Here is a 17714-nt window from a genome sequence, read left to right on the forward strand (position 1 = left end):
ATAGGAGCATTAAACACTAATCAATCAATCTAGACCTGTATAGATAAACTCATCATAGATACCAGGACTTTATTTTATATGTATACGCCAGACGCGCGTTTCGTCTACAAAAGACTCATCAGTGACGCTCGAATCCAAAAAAATTATAAAAAGCCAAATAAAGTACAATTGTAAGTTTTAATGGTATTGGCTCACAAGCTTCTTCATGCTTTCATTATTTTTCCTAATGTTAGGTTTTTATAAAATATTATAAAACTATCTAAGTAGTGCAATGAAATTTGACACATTGGCAAAATATATCTTTTTTTATTCTATATACAAAAATAGTATGTACATAAAAATTATAATAGTATGCAATATGATTGTCTTTCTATTGTTGCTATTGATATCATATATATATAGATACTTTCAATCTGCTGTTTCATACTGGATATTAAATTATATAAATTTTGGCCACTGCAATTTGGTCCTTGTACTGTGTTACTGCCCTCTTTTGCCATTCCTGCTAAAACTGACTAGGTACATTATACATGTACAGCGCAAGCCAAGTCACAATTACACAAAAGATTCACCTGAGTATATCAAACTGTTTTGAAAATAACATGCATGCACCAAAGATCGTCTTTTGAAAATATGAAACATGCATGTGTCACACAATTAAATTTTTTTTAAATTATCTTCAACATTTTTCCTGCTACATCAATTATATCTGGAGGTATGCACCAAAGATCTTCTTTTGAAAATATGAATCGTATTTTTATCAAAAATCAGAATGTTGTTGCTTTTTAGGAGTCTGTAGGATTGTTATTTTCATCCATTTTTCTGCGATATCGTTTACGTCTGGCGTTTGATGTTTTTGGTTTTGGTGTATTTGGTGGCATAGGATTAAATTGTGCGGGTAACATAGGAATATTTTGTGTCTTGATATTCGTTCCAGAGAGTACTTTTATAATTTGCAAATTTGAAGACAGAGTTTCTGTTGGTTGACTTTGGTTATCGTTCCTTATGCAATCTGGAATAAGTTTTGTCACAAATGTTTTCATTGCTGATTTCAATCTACCACCCTTTTCTCCTGCACCTTGAAAATCAACTATTGTACTACCTGAGCTCGAGCTTTGAGTGTCATTTACGGTATCACTTATGCTTTGAATGACTGCAATATCCTTATCATGCAGTTTCTTGAATACTCCTATCACTTTGCTGTCACTCATATTTTCGATGACAGGAAACAGGTCTTTTTCTTGGACCTGATGAAACCCTATCAGTTCGTTATCATCCAGTTTGTGAAAGATGTCTTCAGTTGGATATTTATCATGCACTGCAATATCCATCATATTATGATATTGGTCTTGTTCTATGTTGCTGACCGATTTTTCTCTTTCTGTCTGCTCTCTGATATTCTCAAAAATCTGCTCTGGTTCTGGTTTTGACATTTTATTGAAGGCTGCTGTCTCAACAGTCTGATCTTGTGCTGGTTTTGACATTTTATTGGAAGTTTTTGTCTCATTGGCCTGCTGATGGTTTGATGTAGACATTTTATGTGAAGCTGTTGTTTCATCAGTCTGCTCTGGTGCTGATAAAGGCATTGATTTCACAACTTCACTTTTATCTTTCTTTTCATTACTCATCTTTTTTACAATTAACATCTTTTTCAAATTTAGTGACCAAGTATGAATTTGATCAGGTGCTGGGTAATTGTCCGGTTTTTCTTTCTCTGTTTGCTTTCTGACATTCCCTTTTTGTGTTCCTCTGGTACAATATTTTTCAGTAACGATTTTGCTTACTTTTTCACTTTTGCTTTTAGGTATATAGCAATATTTACTAGATGCCCTATGAAGCCTGGAAAATCGATACTTTCTCTCAGAGATGTAGCGATCTTTACAAGATGTCTTTTGCAGCCTCAAAGTTGAAAACTTATTCTTCCATTTTACCGTTTTTAAAGCTAATTCTAAGTTCATATTTAAAGTACCACCATTTGCTGTTTTCTCAGCAGTTTTCTGTGGAGCCGATATAGACGTTGATTGCGTTGGAATAACTTTACTTTTCTCTTTCTTTTCATTCCTGATCTTATTTTTAATATATGTATCTTTCATATTTTGTGGCAATGCATAAATTTTATTTGGTTCTGGGTATCTGTTTGGTTTTTCTCTGTCTGTTTGCTTTCCTTCATCCCTGTTTTGTGTTCGTTTGGTGCAGTATCTTTCATAAACAGTTTTGCTTACTTTGTCACTTTTGCTTTTAGGGATATAGCATTTTTTACCAGATGAAATATGCAGCCTGGAAAATCGGTACTTTCTATTACTGACGTAGTAATATTTACGAGATGTCTGTTGCATTCTAAAAGTTCTATACTGACTTTTCCATTTTGGCCTTTGAGAACCTAATTCTAGGCTCATATCTAAAATTTCACTGGAAGTTGTTGTCTCACCTCGTTGCTGTGGTGCTGGTTTAGACATTGATTCTGTTGACATAACTTTACTTTTATCTTTATTTTCATCTCTGCTCTTGTTTACAATTAAAGTCTTTTTGAAGTTTTGTGGCAAGTGCTGTACGGGTGGAAGCAGTTTTGGAGTACCGGGGCGATTAGTGAACGGGTGGTCTTGCATGCATGTTTGCTCTTTGTCAGGTAACACTGGTGGTAGTTTAACAGTGTCGGATAGTTCTTTCGCGTATATTAACTTCTTGTTAGGTAACAATGGTTGGCGTTTTAGAGTCTCTGAGTATGACTCTTCCACGTGTTTAATCTTCTTGTTTGGTAGCAGTACTGGTAGTTGTACTGGAGTAGAGGGCGACTTTTCCTTGTATTTCATTTTCTCGTTACCTAGCAATTGTGGCAGTTTTACTGAAAGAAGAATTTTCGATCTCTTAGCATGCTTTTGGAGCTCGTTCCTTTGTGCCTCCTCCGTTTTAGAATAATTTTCAGTTTCCTTGCTTTCCATAGATAGTTCAAACATATTATACTCAACTTCAAATTCATGATTAAGGAAACTAAGTTCTGATTCGGACCTACGGATTGTACAGCAAGAGTCAACACACTCGCCGGTAATGCACTTGTCTGATTCAAGTATATTTTCATGGATTGGTGTCATCACGTGTGTTCTACCAGTTCTCCCGATATATAACGTGGTGTCATCAATAATGACAGTGTTGACTTCGATCATTTTTCTTTTATACTTGTTTAAGCTACCATTTGGTGAAATCAGAAGTTCCTCGTTGAACAGTTGGTAATGTTCGTGTTTGACGTCAAGAATGAATTTTGGAAAAGGATTTGGAATTCTTGAGCGGTTGCTCTTTTCAATTGTTTTGTAAACATTTTCAAGGGTTTTCTGTGTATCAAGAAAAAACTGTTTCTGTTTCCTTAAGGAACGAAGCTTATCTTTCGTTGAAATTTGTAGATTATGCATGCATCGCTTCATAACATGTCTGTCAGCCTCTTTAAAATCGATGTATTGCTCTATTTCTTGCCTCAGCCTATTCTCGGAAAGTTTGCTTGGTTTCATGTTTTGTAGCTTGTTGGAGGTTGCATGGATTGCTTCCTCTTTTTCTTGTATTACACATTTCCAGTTGGCAAGCAATCTGAAATAATTATTTATTTTTGTTCTTACTGTAATGTATAGCGATTCGCTACATAAAATAGCGCCTCTTAAGATCCTCGTACAGAACGTTATTTTTCACATAAATCAGTTGTAAAAAACAGGGTGACCTATTATAGTTGTTAATTTCTGTGTTATTTTGGTCTCTTGTGGAAAGTTGTCTCATTGGCAATCATGCTATATCTTCTTTTTAAATTCTTATCACATCAGCAAGTAGTGGCTAAATTTACTAACCAATTAAAACATAAATAAAATTGATAATGGAAATGGGGAATGTGTCAAAGAGACAACAACCCGACCATAGAGCAGACAGCAGCAGAAAGTATGGTCATTCCTAATTTACGATTCTAAAGTGATGACAATACAAATACGAATGCAAAACCATATATAATTTTTAGAGGATAACCTTATATGTTGTCATGTGTAACTCAATGACTTCCAGTCGAATTCCAATGTAGAATACCATTATCATCATGCATTCCTTATTTTCTTTTATTTCTATTAAGTTATTAGACATTTTATCTATATGTTCTCGATGGCATTTTATTCGTTTACAAGTCTGAATTTTCGTCTCTCTGTGCTCTAGGTATGTATTAGTGTATCAGAAGTTTTTTAAACTTTCATTTAGTTTAAAATTTCATATCCGTTTTGGGAGTTTTTTTTGTCGAAGATATACCATTGTTGTAAGGATGTGGCAATACTGTACATATTGGTGTACTTTATGGTTCCTTTAGAACTTTTATTTTTTACAGATAATTAAATTTGATATTGTCTCATATTCCATATTTGTTTAAAGATAAACTAGACTTACTCATTCCCTGTCCTGTCTACGTATTCCACTGTATCATACTCTATCTTGAATTTCTGGCTTCTTGATCCGACTACAAAATACACAAAGCCTTGTATTAGTTAATGATGTGGTGTGTTGATCTACGTTAGACAATCCACATTTTGCATTCAGTCTGATCCATTGTTATAATTAAGAATGAAATTCAAAACAGTGTGGCTGTGGCCATTGATTGACACATTAAATTCATTTATTGACTGGGACAATTTACGTGAACGTTTGTCTGTAACGACCACTGTTCACGACGTACCTACGATAGACATTTAAACTGTGGGGTTACCAAAGGTTTCTTAACGCCTTTAATTATAAAATAATTCGAAAAAATAATCAGGAATAACCTTTATGTTTTGATTTATATAATTGATATAAATCAAAACATCGTGTTATTTCTCATTAATTTTTCGAATTACTTTATTAAGGTGTTGATAACCTTTGGTGACCCCATAGTTTAAGTGTCTTTAAAAAGTACATAGTAAGCAGTGGTCGTCACATACAAACGTTCACCTAAATTGTCCCAGTCAATGGATGAATTTAATGTGTCAATCAATGGCCACAGCCACACTGTTTTGAATTTCATTCTATTTCTGTTCGATTTTGCAATTTGAATAAATGAGTTGGGAATATATAATAATGAAATGATGAAATAGCACCAAAACAAAAACTAAGAAGAAAGAAAAGACATACAGAAGTCAATGTACAGGTTAAAAAATATCTGTACAATGTCAAGCTCCGAGTTAAGAAAAGGTGTTCACAAAAGAGATGCACTTAGAACTGTCATCAACACTTTTTCAAAAGGACAAACACATGAACTATAGATTACCATTACCTATAGCTAGGTTCTAGACATAAAACAGGCATATCAGTGGTGGTTCGAAAAGAGGGGGAGGGGAGGGGGTTGTAACCCTCCTTTTTTATGTCATTTGTGGTAAAATAAAAGGGGGTTCCAACCCTGGACCCCTTCCTTTTTGGATCTGCCACTGCAGGTTATAGGAATGCGGATGACACCATGCTGTTCTATAGTGTAATACTTGCCGCTGTATTTCGGTATCGATTTTATTCGTCAACGTTTAAATAGACTTGAAAATAAGGTAATGAATGATCGACGAAGCGGCTTTACATCCGTGTAGTTCAAATTCTATCCCATGCATTTCAGTATTCAATTACTATTCAAAGTTTTTGTCCTTTCGAAAAGTTATGACTAATAGTATAATTTGTTTTTGGGATAGTCAGATTTAAACTACTTCACCGAAATCAAAACTCATTTATAAACGCATCGGAATTCCGTTCTAATCAAGCTCCCCGTAATTGTTTTCCAAACGAACCTACAGTATGCAATTAAAACAAATAGACCGGTGATAAAATAAACCGAAGAGGGAATAACACGCGACAAAGTGGCTCCTTAAACTTACTACTTTCTGTCGTCTTCTTGTGCACAGTATGCTTTGTAGGTGCCATATTTTCGACTTTATCACTGCAAAAGAGAGAAAAAATAAGTTTTAAGTTTTCAAATTTTCTCAGCAAAAAAAAAAGAAGGAATCACCCGTATAAATGAAGGATGTTTTGTATATGTTTTAATTTGGGGCCAAAGACTGTATACTTTGGTAGACAAATACGGAGATATAGTACTCCGTTTACCAATAGTTCAAGATTTCTTTACAGGACTATATTGCTAATCAGCCATTATATTTATTATTATGTTTTGATAACATTTCCGTTTTATAATGATGTCAACAAATTGATATAGGAAGGACCACAGTTTAAAATAACCGACAATTTACACCGTATTTTCTTTTTTCGTTCAAATCTTTAAAAAAAAATCTCATCATTATACTAAGATCCAGTAGTAGTGGTTTCTGAATTTCAAATGTCACTTTGATTTAGTTGCGGTCAACGTTTAAAACGCTGGGTTTTGTTTTTTTGTTTGTTTTGTGTTTTTGTTTTATTTACTGGAGAGGCATCCTTATGTTGCAATAATTTGATTCGTTTTCTAGCAAATTAGATAACTTTAATCCTATTGCCCTTGTTAGGCTGCATACGGTTCTATTTATACAAATTATAATGGTAATAAAGTAATTTACACAAAACATTTCGAACATTTAAGTACAGTTCTATATCTTTAATACAAGTACATAATGATTATCAAAATTAGCATAAATTAATGTTAAATATGCTTACCGATCCTTCTTCGTTCTTTCTCCCATAATTTTTCGTATTCTGATTGAAATAATTCAATATGACTTATTATTGTGTTCTCTTCTTTTATAATCACTGCTAACTGCGACAGATGAAACTGTGTAGTGAGGAATAGAAGGTGCCGTCACTTTGGCAACGTTTCTTCTATTATGACGTTACGTTACCGCGACCTTTACACTACATGCAATATTTTATATTGCAACGCACATATGTTATGGTTTTACGTCTGTCTTAAGTTAGTTTTGTAAATTTAGTACTTTCAATCTGCGAACAACTCACCTATCAGTAATATACAGAAGATACGAAAATCGGGCGCAGATTCAGACATTTAGGAAAGGGGGAATTCATCACCCGGGTCTCCTAATTCATCCGCCAAAAAAAAAATGAACGCTCGCAAACCAGAAGTCGATTATAACAGATAATACCATGATAATAAAGAAAGCCGATTATATTACAAAAAAAAGTTGAAAACATTACAAAGAATGCTAAAGGAGCAGCCCGAATTCCACAAAAACTTAATTGGTGCCGTGGTATTACTGTAAAATTCATTGGTTCCGAAATTTTATAAAGACACACAACTGTTTTGATTTCACACAACCGTTTTGATTTGATTTGATTTATTTTAGGTCTACAGTGCTTTGATTTGATTAAAAACTTTCGTTAGTTCGTTGGTTCTTTCGTTCGTTGGTTCGTTTTTTCTTTCGTTGGTTCGTTCGTTCGTTGGTTGATTCGTTGGTTGGTTCGTTCGTTTGTTCGTTCGTTGGATCGTTTGTTGGTTTGTTCGTTCGTTCGTTTGTTCGTTCGATCGTTTGTTCGTTTGTTGCTTAAAAATTATATACATGATTTGATCTCTTTATTAACAAAATGCGTCTTTTATATTTCATTCTTGCTAAAATATCATTTAGTAGTATATTTACATCATACGGTCATTGCTTATATAAATTTGTGTTCTTCTTGTATAATTTATGTTGGCATGATACTTAAGCTCTAAAGGGAGGATGGCACTTGATTTTCATATGATATCATGAATTCATAGTCTTTCGGTCAGTTTAATCAGGTCTAAAGCTGGCATGTCAGTAACTGCTAGTAATCCTAGTTTGTTAATTCATGTTGGTCATTGTCATTTTCGTAAGTTACTTCCGTCACATATTTTAACATCGGACTCGGACTTCATTCGAAATGAGTTTTACCGGCTCATGGTTTCTTTTTCAATGAATCAACGCTTATCCATTGTATATATATCACATATTAAGAAGATGTGGTATGAGTGCCAATGAGACAACTCTCCATCCGAGCATACAAATTCTTCATCATCAGAAATAGCAATTTACTGTGTATTAACGAACAAATTGAAGATGATTACACATGAAATACAAGGATATTGCAAATACAGATAATTCAGAAATTATTAAATGGTTAGATATTGAAATAAGAGAAAAACTGTCCGTGACCAATATCGTCATGGTTCACAATTGTGTCCATTGTCTACATTTTAAGAACTGGGATTGTTACTAACCGCTCTCAAAGACAAAGGTCAACATGTACAGCATCTAAATACATTGAATACAAATTGTAATGCTCAATGATTTTTTACTTCTGAATGTGTAGCTAGCCTAGCTGCTATCTTGACTTTATCTATTTAGCAGCTAAGCTAGCTACACGTTCAGAAACATAGGTGGATTAAGTGGGCCATGTCGGTCCCCTACTTTTCGTGGGTTGATTATATAGGGAATCACTGAAGCATGACTGGAGCGGGTCCCACTAAGTATTCACGTTAGTTGACTTGTACACTTAACTCTTCTTACTGATGCCATATTTTGGAATTTCTGTTCGCGAAAATTAATATTTTATTATATAGTATAGTAAACACATTTCATCGCCTAATAGATATATGCATGTTAACTAATTTACACAACTTTCAGCATCTATCGATTCACCAATCGATCATATATGGGAGTGCAGCATATTATCGGTAATATTTAGCGTACTTTGTATACATGTGCAAGAAACAGACTATTCTTATAACACTCAATTTATGGCTGGATGTTTCTATATTTGTGTTTAATGAATCAAATTACATTTAGTTTGTTAAGAAAGACTAACTTTTAGCCAATATACATAATTGCATACCATTTAAGTGGTAATATAATTCAAAATTAATTGAGGATATTACCATCGAGAGCCTTCTAACACTGTCTGCAGGCCTATGTCAAAGTGACCTAATTAAAATCGATAGACCAATCAAAAACTGTATTCTTGATTTTGGATGTGTATTCAAAATAAGGACAAAACATGCTTAAATGACTCTTTTTAAAACTAATACAACGATTCTGAACAAAGTGGAATTCATTACTGTTTATTGAAGGAGAAACATAAAATATAGTGTAGCAAGACAGTGCTTCAAAATACACACTTCTCAGGTAAAAAAAATCCAGGTAAGTTATCAATGTAAACAAATACGATCACTATTATTTTGGTACAAACATCAAAAGGTGTGAGTATCTTCTTTATGTATTTTAACCCTAACCTACGCCATGTACGCGTATTTATATGTGCTTGTTTCATCAGCATCAGCGAGCATTTTCAGTTAAACTGGATTTATATAATACATACACGTAAAACTTTTATGTTTCTATATAGCCATGTAAAACTACTACATGATTCATTTCAAGTCTATTAAAAATGTGACTAACGTAAATATTTAATCAATAGAATATATTTATATCGATACACACAATAGGTGGAATTCTCATTTGGGTCGTTGTACAACTGCAATATAATTATGTAGCTAAAACACGTGATAATCAAAACTCTTTTGACTATTGGAAGCATTTACTGAATCCTTAATATCCGTTATATTGGAATCACGATGATATTCCGACTACACAGCAAATGTAACAGTCGATCCTTGTTGATTTATTAAGACATCCCGATGCATTTCAAATATCAAGGCTTAACTTGATTTCCAACAAAATTCGTATCAAAAGGGCATTCCTTTGACAGTGTTTAAAAAGTAAACATCTTGCCCTACTGTCTACACCAAAAAAAAAAACATAGTTTATATTTAGCACCCTTTCCCCTAAAAGAATATATGTATTATAATAGGCCATTTTCATAAATATACTAATCGATAGTACATGTAGGTATGTTGTAAACCAGACTAAGTATATACGTAATCTAATAAATCAATAAAGAAGTATTAGTGTGTAACTATATATTGTTTGAAATTTATTTCAAATTATGACTTTAAATAATTTTACGATATTGCATGGTCTTTAAATCGTACAATAAACAAACCAATAAACATATGACAGCATGTGTGTCCCCGATAACTATTGAACAATTGTTTGGGAAAATAGATGTTGAAGATACCAATGTATTCCAAACTCATTAGTTTATGAAAATCTGGGAACGCCATTGCAAAAGTCAACAGCATACAACACCAATATAGAAAAACTAAAGACGGCAATACGAACCCTAGAAAAACCTAACGTGATTTGAAGTGTCCCGGAAAGGTGGGTTAAATCTGCTCAATATGTTGTACCCGTTATGTTGTTCATGTACTTATAGACTCGGCAATAAGTCGAACTCGATGATGCCATATGTATACAAGAAAAAGTAGACAAATGGAGCATATGGCATTAGTGTACCGCATATCTATATTTGTATTACCAATTGTTATACCCGTCCCGATAGCCGATAAAAAGAGTGTGCTATCGTTTTTGACAATTCCGAATAATTGTATTCAAACAGATTTTTCTAAGATGGTCATCTGGTGTTGGTATACAATTTGTTTCTGTCGATAAGAAATATTTATAATGTCCACCTCGCTTATTTTCTGATTTCATTCTTTGCCATTTTGGTCTCACGATGATCTTATTTTTTTCTCTCAAATTTCTCTCATGAGTAAATAAAAGAAAGATCATGAGGTGGAGGTATCATCCATTGGCGGATCCGGAACTTTTTATAAAGGAAGGCCACTGACTGCCTTAAGACTGAGGGGCCGCGACAGTCATGCTTCTGTGATTCCAAATATAATCAACCGAATTTTCCCCTAGCCCCCATGGATCCGCAGGAGGTATGCTATATAGGACAAGGAGTTTAAGAAACGTAACTTGGCCTTTGTTCATCAAGTGCATGTAGTGACTTTTAACCTGAATTGATAAATTACTTGCTTCTTTTCTATTGTTTTAATATGAGATTTTACTGTTAAAAATGTATTTTCTTCACATGAATGCACACACATTTCATATTTTTATACATGTATACTAGATCACATAAAAGTACATAAACCAGCGGACATTTTTATGTGAAGGTGTGTCACTTTTTTGCATGTGATTTAAATTTGTGTTTACGTCATTTTCTAAAACCGGAGGCTGAGTTTCTAAAAAAAAGTTGTCTTCGTGATACATTTAATATTCTAGAAAGTTTTTAATGCATGACAAATACTTCAAATATTTGTAAGTCACATTGAAAAAATTTAGACAGAATTTTTTCATCCCATTTTGACCCGAGTGTGCATAATATACTCTCTTTCTTTCTCATTTATTCCTTTTATCTCCTTAAAATATATCATCAATAATGTTTGTGCTGCAAATTAAACATCAGAGGAATGTAATAAAAGAGATTCGTAACTCAGTAAACTAATGTATTTTCTTAGAAATCCTGTGGAGATCTTCTTTGTATTATTATCTCTGGATATATTTTCATGTTTAAGCATTCAACAATGGTGCTGAACACATAGGATGTTTAAAAAATGATGTTTGTTATAAGTAACTGTGACAATGAGGGGGGTCGGAGGGGCTTAAAAATATAAAATCCCGAGGTCTTAAAATCTCGACTTCCGAAATTCGAAATAAGAATTCCCGGATCCCGGAAGGATCAATCCCGAAATACCGAGCTTAAAAACACCCGATCCCGACGTCCTGAAATGGTCCTGTCCCCTCAATAATGACAAACCGATTTATCTTGATATAATACTAGTGTAAGATTCATCTTGAATTGACAAATAAGATAACAAAAGATTACACGAGTTTTGTTTAAAGCAAGGTTATATATTGCTTTTTAAAAGAATAATTTCCTAACGGAACATGTCACAGAAACATATGGATTGTTATGAGGCTATACTGAAGTATACGTAACATAGAACAAAATCAGTCGGCAAAGATTGATAGTTTTAAAAATTATTGTCATGAATTCTTTTTTACATGTTATGAAATGTTTTAAGGAGACTATATACAAACTAGCGATGATACAAACAAATAAACATAACGATCCCAACTGATAATTGTAAACATCTTATTTAGCTTTTATTGTTACATTGTTGCTTAAACTGATCATAATGTAACTATCATTTCCTACTTTAAACCAACCTTTTAAACTTTAAACTCAACGCTGTACATACAAATGTCTTAATCAAAAGATGATTAAATACTTTGAAATCAATATACCGACTATTAGTTCTGAATAAAATATATTTTATGTCCTTGTGGGTTAATAACAGATAATGACGATAATATCCCCAGGGTGAAGTTAAAAGTAGAACTTCTAATAGTTAAGCGAGGGCAACACCTTTTTTTATTTTGACACAATTTTGGCACACTTCTCTAGATCACGTCCCCTCAAGTCTTGTCCGCATTTTTACTGTATCATTTTATTTACATACTGGCAATTAAACCATCACTTTGATAGCGGGTTATGTGAAGAAGGGACCTATGTAACAAGTAAGGTGTATTTGGGAATTAAAAGATACGAATTAAGGTAGGGTTGGTCTTGAACAAAGTTGTTTTGAGATCGAATTAATTGCTGGAAAATTTTGTGGTTACAAAACCACAGCTTATTCCCCTCCTCGTGTATCATACAGATGATTAATCGCAATTTCGCCATTTGATTGAAATTAGCTCTGGTATACATGTTCAAATGATTATTTAAAAAATGTGATAGTTGAATGTTTAAAAATAATAATGTGTATGGTCTAGTTTGTTTATAAAATCCAGATACATTTCTGTTGGTTTCAAAGTTTAAAAAAAATCAGGATTATTTTAATGTCTAACGACCACCATTACAAAGGGTGAAGTAATACATTCGCTTGTAGACAACGTTTTTAAAACTTTATAAAATATGCGTTCAACTATTATTATGTAATCATCTATACAAAGCTTTTAACTATAATATCGTTAAATGGCCATAAAGAACACGTAATGTTTTCATCAATTACATAAAAGATACGTAAAATATAATGCCAGGAACATTATTCACCATGCAGTGTTCACCATTAATTTTGCAATAAAATACGATGTAAGAACATGTATACATGATGGCTTTGCGAACTTTAGAATCGTAGAATGATGCTAAATGTGTATCCAATTTGAGACTACTAGTGTCCAATTTGAGACTACTAGTCTCAGATCCAATGTAGTCTCAAATTGGATACACATTTAGCATCATTCTACGATTCTAAAGTTCGCAAAGCCATCATGGTATTTTCTGTCATTCTTTCAGCTTCCCTTTTCAATAAAAAAGGTGGATACTTTTTACTTTCCAAATAGTTGATTTGAACTTGTTACTTATTTGATTTTAAAGCTTCAACAACATTCAATATATATAGAAAGTAAATACACATCTACAATGCGAAATGTTTTGTTTATGAGGTTCACGACAAAAGGCTGCATACTTTCTTCCCCGATTTGGGAGTGATGCCACAAATTAAAACATTAATGTGCACGTATTTATACTTTAAATCTTATAAAATGTTAATCTTCCGTTGTCCAATCTGATACATTCATTGTATGAGTAATATACGCCATTTAATAATGTCATATCTGTAACAAAGCCTGTTCATATCTTACCCCGGAGCTTAGTTGTGGCCAGTTAATATGCCGTATAGGACGTACTATGATTTGTGGTAAGTCATTTTAACATCAAAACGCGTCTAACATTTTTATTCGAAATATTGCAAAAGATCTGTCTTTAGTATTTATTTTCAAGTCTAGCGTAAACTCTAGGTACTAAATTGCTTTAGCGATGTGACCTTAGAATGTTAAGAAATAGTTCAAGGACAGGTTAGAGTTTTAACATTCCGTACTGAGACTATGATACTATGTGAAACTATGCGAAACAGCATATAATGGCCATACTTTCGGTGTATTAAAACTAAACTGAACTTTTAATCCAGTACATGCATCGCTCTGTGCTCCCCCCCCTTAACAACATAAGTCTGCTTACTTTCAGTTAATCGTTTTTATTCTATTTTTATTATCTGTGAATGTTTTAAATCATGATTAATCGCTTTATACAAAATATTAATGAGTAAAGTACAGAAAGATAGAAAACGTCAAAATTAGTAAATTTCAGTAAATAATGAGTATATATATAGACTAGTACGTAAAATAATTTTTTTTTAAAACAAAACATCGCCCCACGCTGCACTTTGAATACAGACCTAGTGTGCACTGAAACTGAAACATTTTAAGACTGCTTTCTATATGCGCAGACCCTTATCAATTATGTCCGTCTTTTTCTTTATCCTTTTCTAATTGGTAAATGAAATGGACTGATTTCTAATTTAAAATAGACTGTTATAACACTAGTTATTTGAAACTGTGTGAACTTTAACATTGTTTACTTGGGGTTTCAGATCAAAATATATAATATTCACGGTCAAAATCTAGACAGCTGTTTTTCTCAATTGAATCGTTTCTTTTTTTTCATGGCGGGGACTTTGATAGCCGACTATATACGATATGGGTTTTCCTCATTATTGAAGTCCGTACGGTTGCCTATAATTGCTTATATCTACTTCATTTGAACTTAGGTGGACAGCTGTCCTATTGGCAATCGTACCACATGGCCTTATTTTTATAGAGAGGAATATCAGAAATTTATATTTTTTTCTTTACAGGAGAGGACAAAATCAGGAGGACGAAATTGTCGAAGAAATGGGAGAAGAAGAAGAAGATATGCAGAAACTAGACGAGAAGTTGAAACAGTTTGAGGAGGATGAGTTAACCACTTACGGTAATTTGATAAAAATTAGCTAAACTGCAAACTAACTCCTATTTTGTTTTGTAATAAGTTTTAATAAAATAACGCCACATAATTTGAAGAGAAAAATTACTAGTACAAGATTAGTTTACTTGTAGTAAGTCAAATTACAAACGCATATAATATCAAAAGAGAAGCAAAAACGTATTGACATACTATCAAACAGTTGTCAAGTAGGAAATATTAAATGTTAAGAAAGGACACTTTACATAATTTTCTGCAGTTGAATATCCATAATAGGTTAAATGTTATAATTATGTTGTAGCAATGGGAGAAGTATGATGTATTGTTAAATTTTCTACATATATATACATACAATGTACATGTATATATATATATAGATAAAGACCCCCAAACAAAAGAACAAAACAAAAAAACAACACAAAATACAACATCAACAAAAATAAAACAAAAGAAGAACGACAAAAAATACCAGGAAAAAGTACACCAAATGAAATGTGTTTGTAGTTAGCTGTGGATTACAATGACTATATTTTTCCATTACAGGTTCTTCAGAAAATACACCAATTGACGACGATATCCCAAAGGCAACCCGAAAACGGAACATAGTTTTTGATGAAGAAAGATTTGAAGAAACTTTCTTGAAATGTATGATTTGTCGTGAAGTATACGATGAAGATGAAAAGGCACCAAAAATGTTGCCTTGTCATCATACATTTTGCCTCGATTGTTTGAATCAGATGTTCCGAGTAGAAGGCGAGTATCGACAGTCTTTAACATCTGCATTTCGAAGTATGCCGATGGCTGTGAAAATTTGTTGCCCAACTTGCCGTGATGGACTTATATGTTCTGATCAAGACATTAAACGCCTTCCAAATGACACAACAATACTCGAGCTTCTAAATTACATAAAACTAACCGGGAAATCGGATGTCCAATATTGTTCAAAACACAAGATGCAACCTCTGAATTTTTTCTGCGAGCCTTGCATCACACCTGTTTGTTGTGATTGCACGGTGCTTGATCACAAAGAAAAAAATGGTCACATCGTTATGAACGTAGAAGAAGCTTTGAAAAAATACACACCAGTTTTGGATGAAACTATCACAGAAATGGATAAATCGATCAAAACTGTTGAAGAAAAGAAACAAGCACTTGAAAAGGCGGCAGAAAATATTGAACAAATTCAAAAAGAGCTTGCAGTTCAGGTCAGACAAACGTTTGATCGAATCAGAGATGCCATTGATGAACGTGAACGTGAACTTTTCAATATGTCAGAGCATGAAATAGACAAGAAACGAAACGAAATTGGAGATCAATTGGCTATTGTTCATGATCGAGAAGCGCTGCTAGCAAAGGACAGGAACAATCTTAAAAGCGCGAAAGACACTAAAGATATAAGCTCCATGTTTACCCATCATCAGTCTGCCAGAGAGGCATTAGGTAGGAAGGTAGAAATCCCGGGACCTTCTCGTGCCACTAAAGACTTTGCTGTCAGTTTTCAGTTCAATAGTAGAGCAGAAAACAATATACGGTCAACTATAAGTGTATTCGGGGATGTCAGTTTCAAATAATTCTTGGCAATATTAATTTTGAATGTAAAAATCATCGCAAAAATGCTTTAAATTTGCATGCCTTTAGTAAATTAGGTTATTGAATATGTTTTATTGTTACAAAACGACACACATAGTCTATTCAAGTGAGATGCTATTGATGGCGCTTTTTGCTTAAAAAATACCAAAACGTACAAACTATGGATTGGAGAGGTTTGGAGCAACGTAATGAATGACATTGGATAAACCGGCTTTAATAATAGCATGTTAACTTCAACAATACTGTCTTCAATTTATTAAGGGATAGTTATACTACAAAAACATGCGTGAACAATTTCTTAAATATGTGTAGTTGTATCCGAAGAATTTTATGAATCAATTTGAAATTTGTTTACTCTCTAGGAGTGTTGTACTAAAGTTTAACGGCCCACGTAAAATTTAAATCTGCATGATATAGGATTATTATTCTTACTTATTACATGTATGTCAAGGGAAACTATTAGATACGCTTTATACCTTTTACTTATTATTTATTCATTCATATTTACGCATGATCTCTTGCCGATATTTATTTATATATTAAAAAATCCACGAATTTTTCTTTATATATGGTGCGGATATGAAAACTTCTGTGAAGTAAAATGTTCATACAAATTTTATAGTTTATTAGTTTCCAGTTGTGCCATTGTAAATATATTTCATACTTGAATCGTTGATCTTCAGTAATAACATTATCCTGACCTAGATATTGAAGCAAGAGGATCCTAACGCAGGTTCAAAGAAATTTTACTCTTAGCCTATTTCCAAACTTGTAATTTTATGGAATTCTGAATAGATCTACTATAAAAATAGATCGCTGGTTTTGAAGTTTTTACTGGTAGACATGACACCTGCTTTTTCATGCTGTACTGTTCTTTGGTGGCAGAATAAAAAAGAAAGATAATCATATCTTATAACGTCACAAAGAAAATACATTTTTCCGATCGACTATAATAATCATTTGTTGATGAAAAAACGTAGAACTTCTATTATAATTGCAATAAATGAGCGACAACATTTCCTCAAAAAGTAAGTCTAATCTGTATAACTTATTTTTTTAGCTTTATGCTTTCACCGTCAACTAGCCTTGATAATCAGATTTATACCAATTATGTTCACTAATGCTGGTCCAACACTTAAACTGCTTTTCTTCAAATTATTAAATTGTACACGAGTTGTTTAACTTGTAATTTTCTTTTCGTACAAATCATTCATTGTTCTAAATTATTAGTTATCTCATTTGTGGGGTTTCGTTCGTTTATATTCCACTGAATTTCGATTTTTATTTTGCATATTCATAAATGCTTATACTATAGCGTTTTATGATATCTAACTAGCGGAAGTAAACTTGCCATAAACACACTTACAGACTGACAACCCATACACGTGGCTGATATATATATATATATATATATATAGGATACCGGGTTGATACCCGGGCCAACATGGAAAATGCCATGTATTGATCTGTATATATTCAAGTTT

At 33.0% G+C, this 17714-nt stretch overlaps 2 protein-coding genes across 5 annotated transcripts; one reads left to right on the forward strand and one right to left on the reverse strand.

Annotated features, from left to right (window-relative positions):
* Nucleotides 1-290: 290 nt before the first annotated feature.
* LOC139519454 (uncharacterized) lies at nucleotides 291-6747 on the reverse strand. Its single transcript, XM_071311559.1, has 4 exons — nucleotides 6616-6747; nucleotides 5850-5911; nucleotides 4405-4474; nucleotides 291-3576 (listed from the first exon to the last, which is right to left on the reverse strand). The coding sequence occupies exons 1-4, from the start codon at nucleotides 6639-6641 to the stop codon at nucleotides 786-788; spliced, it is 2949 nt and encodes a 982-aa protein (XP_071167660.1). The 5' UTR covers nucleotides 6642-6747; the 3' UTR covers nucleotides 291-785.
* A 1470-nt stretch (nucleotides 6748-8217) lies between these two features.
* On the forward strand, nucleotides 8218-16844 carry LOC139519453 (tripartite motif-containing protein 59-like). Of its 4 annotated transcripts, none has more exons than XM_071311556.1 (3): nucleotides 8218-9068; nucleotides 14534-14649; nucleotides 15184-16844. In XM_071311556.1, exons 2-3 carry the CDS (start codon nucleotides 14571-14573, stop codon nucleotides 16209-16211), a joined length of 1107 nt encoding a protein of 368 aa, XP_071167657.1. In that variant the 5' UTR covers nucleotides 8218-9068; nucleotides 14534-14570; the 3' UTR covers nucleotides 16212-16844. The 4 variants fall into 4 exon arrangements, with proteins under 4 accessions (XP_071167657.1, XP_071167658.1, XP_071167659.1 ...); XM_071311557.1 differs by having other exon boundaries at nucleotides 8884-9053; XM_071311558.1 differs by lacking the exon at nucleotides 8218-9068 and adding an exon at nucleotides 12274-12393.
* The last annotated feature ends 870 nt before the right edge of the window (nucleotides 16845-17714 follow it).

The sequence above is a fragment of the Mytilus edulis genome, chromosome 4 (assembly GCF_963676685.1).
Source record: "Mytilus edulis chromosome 4, xbMytEdul2.2, whole genome shotgun sequence".
Classification (NCBI taxonomy): Eukaryota; Metazoa; Mollusca; class Bivalvia; order Mytilida; family Mytilidae; genus Mytilus; species Mytilus edulis.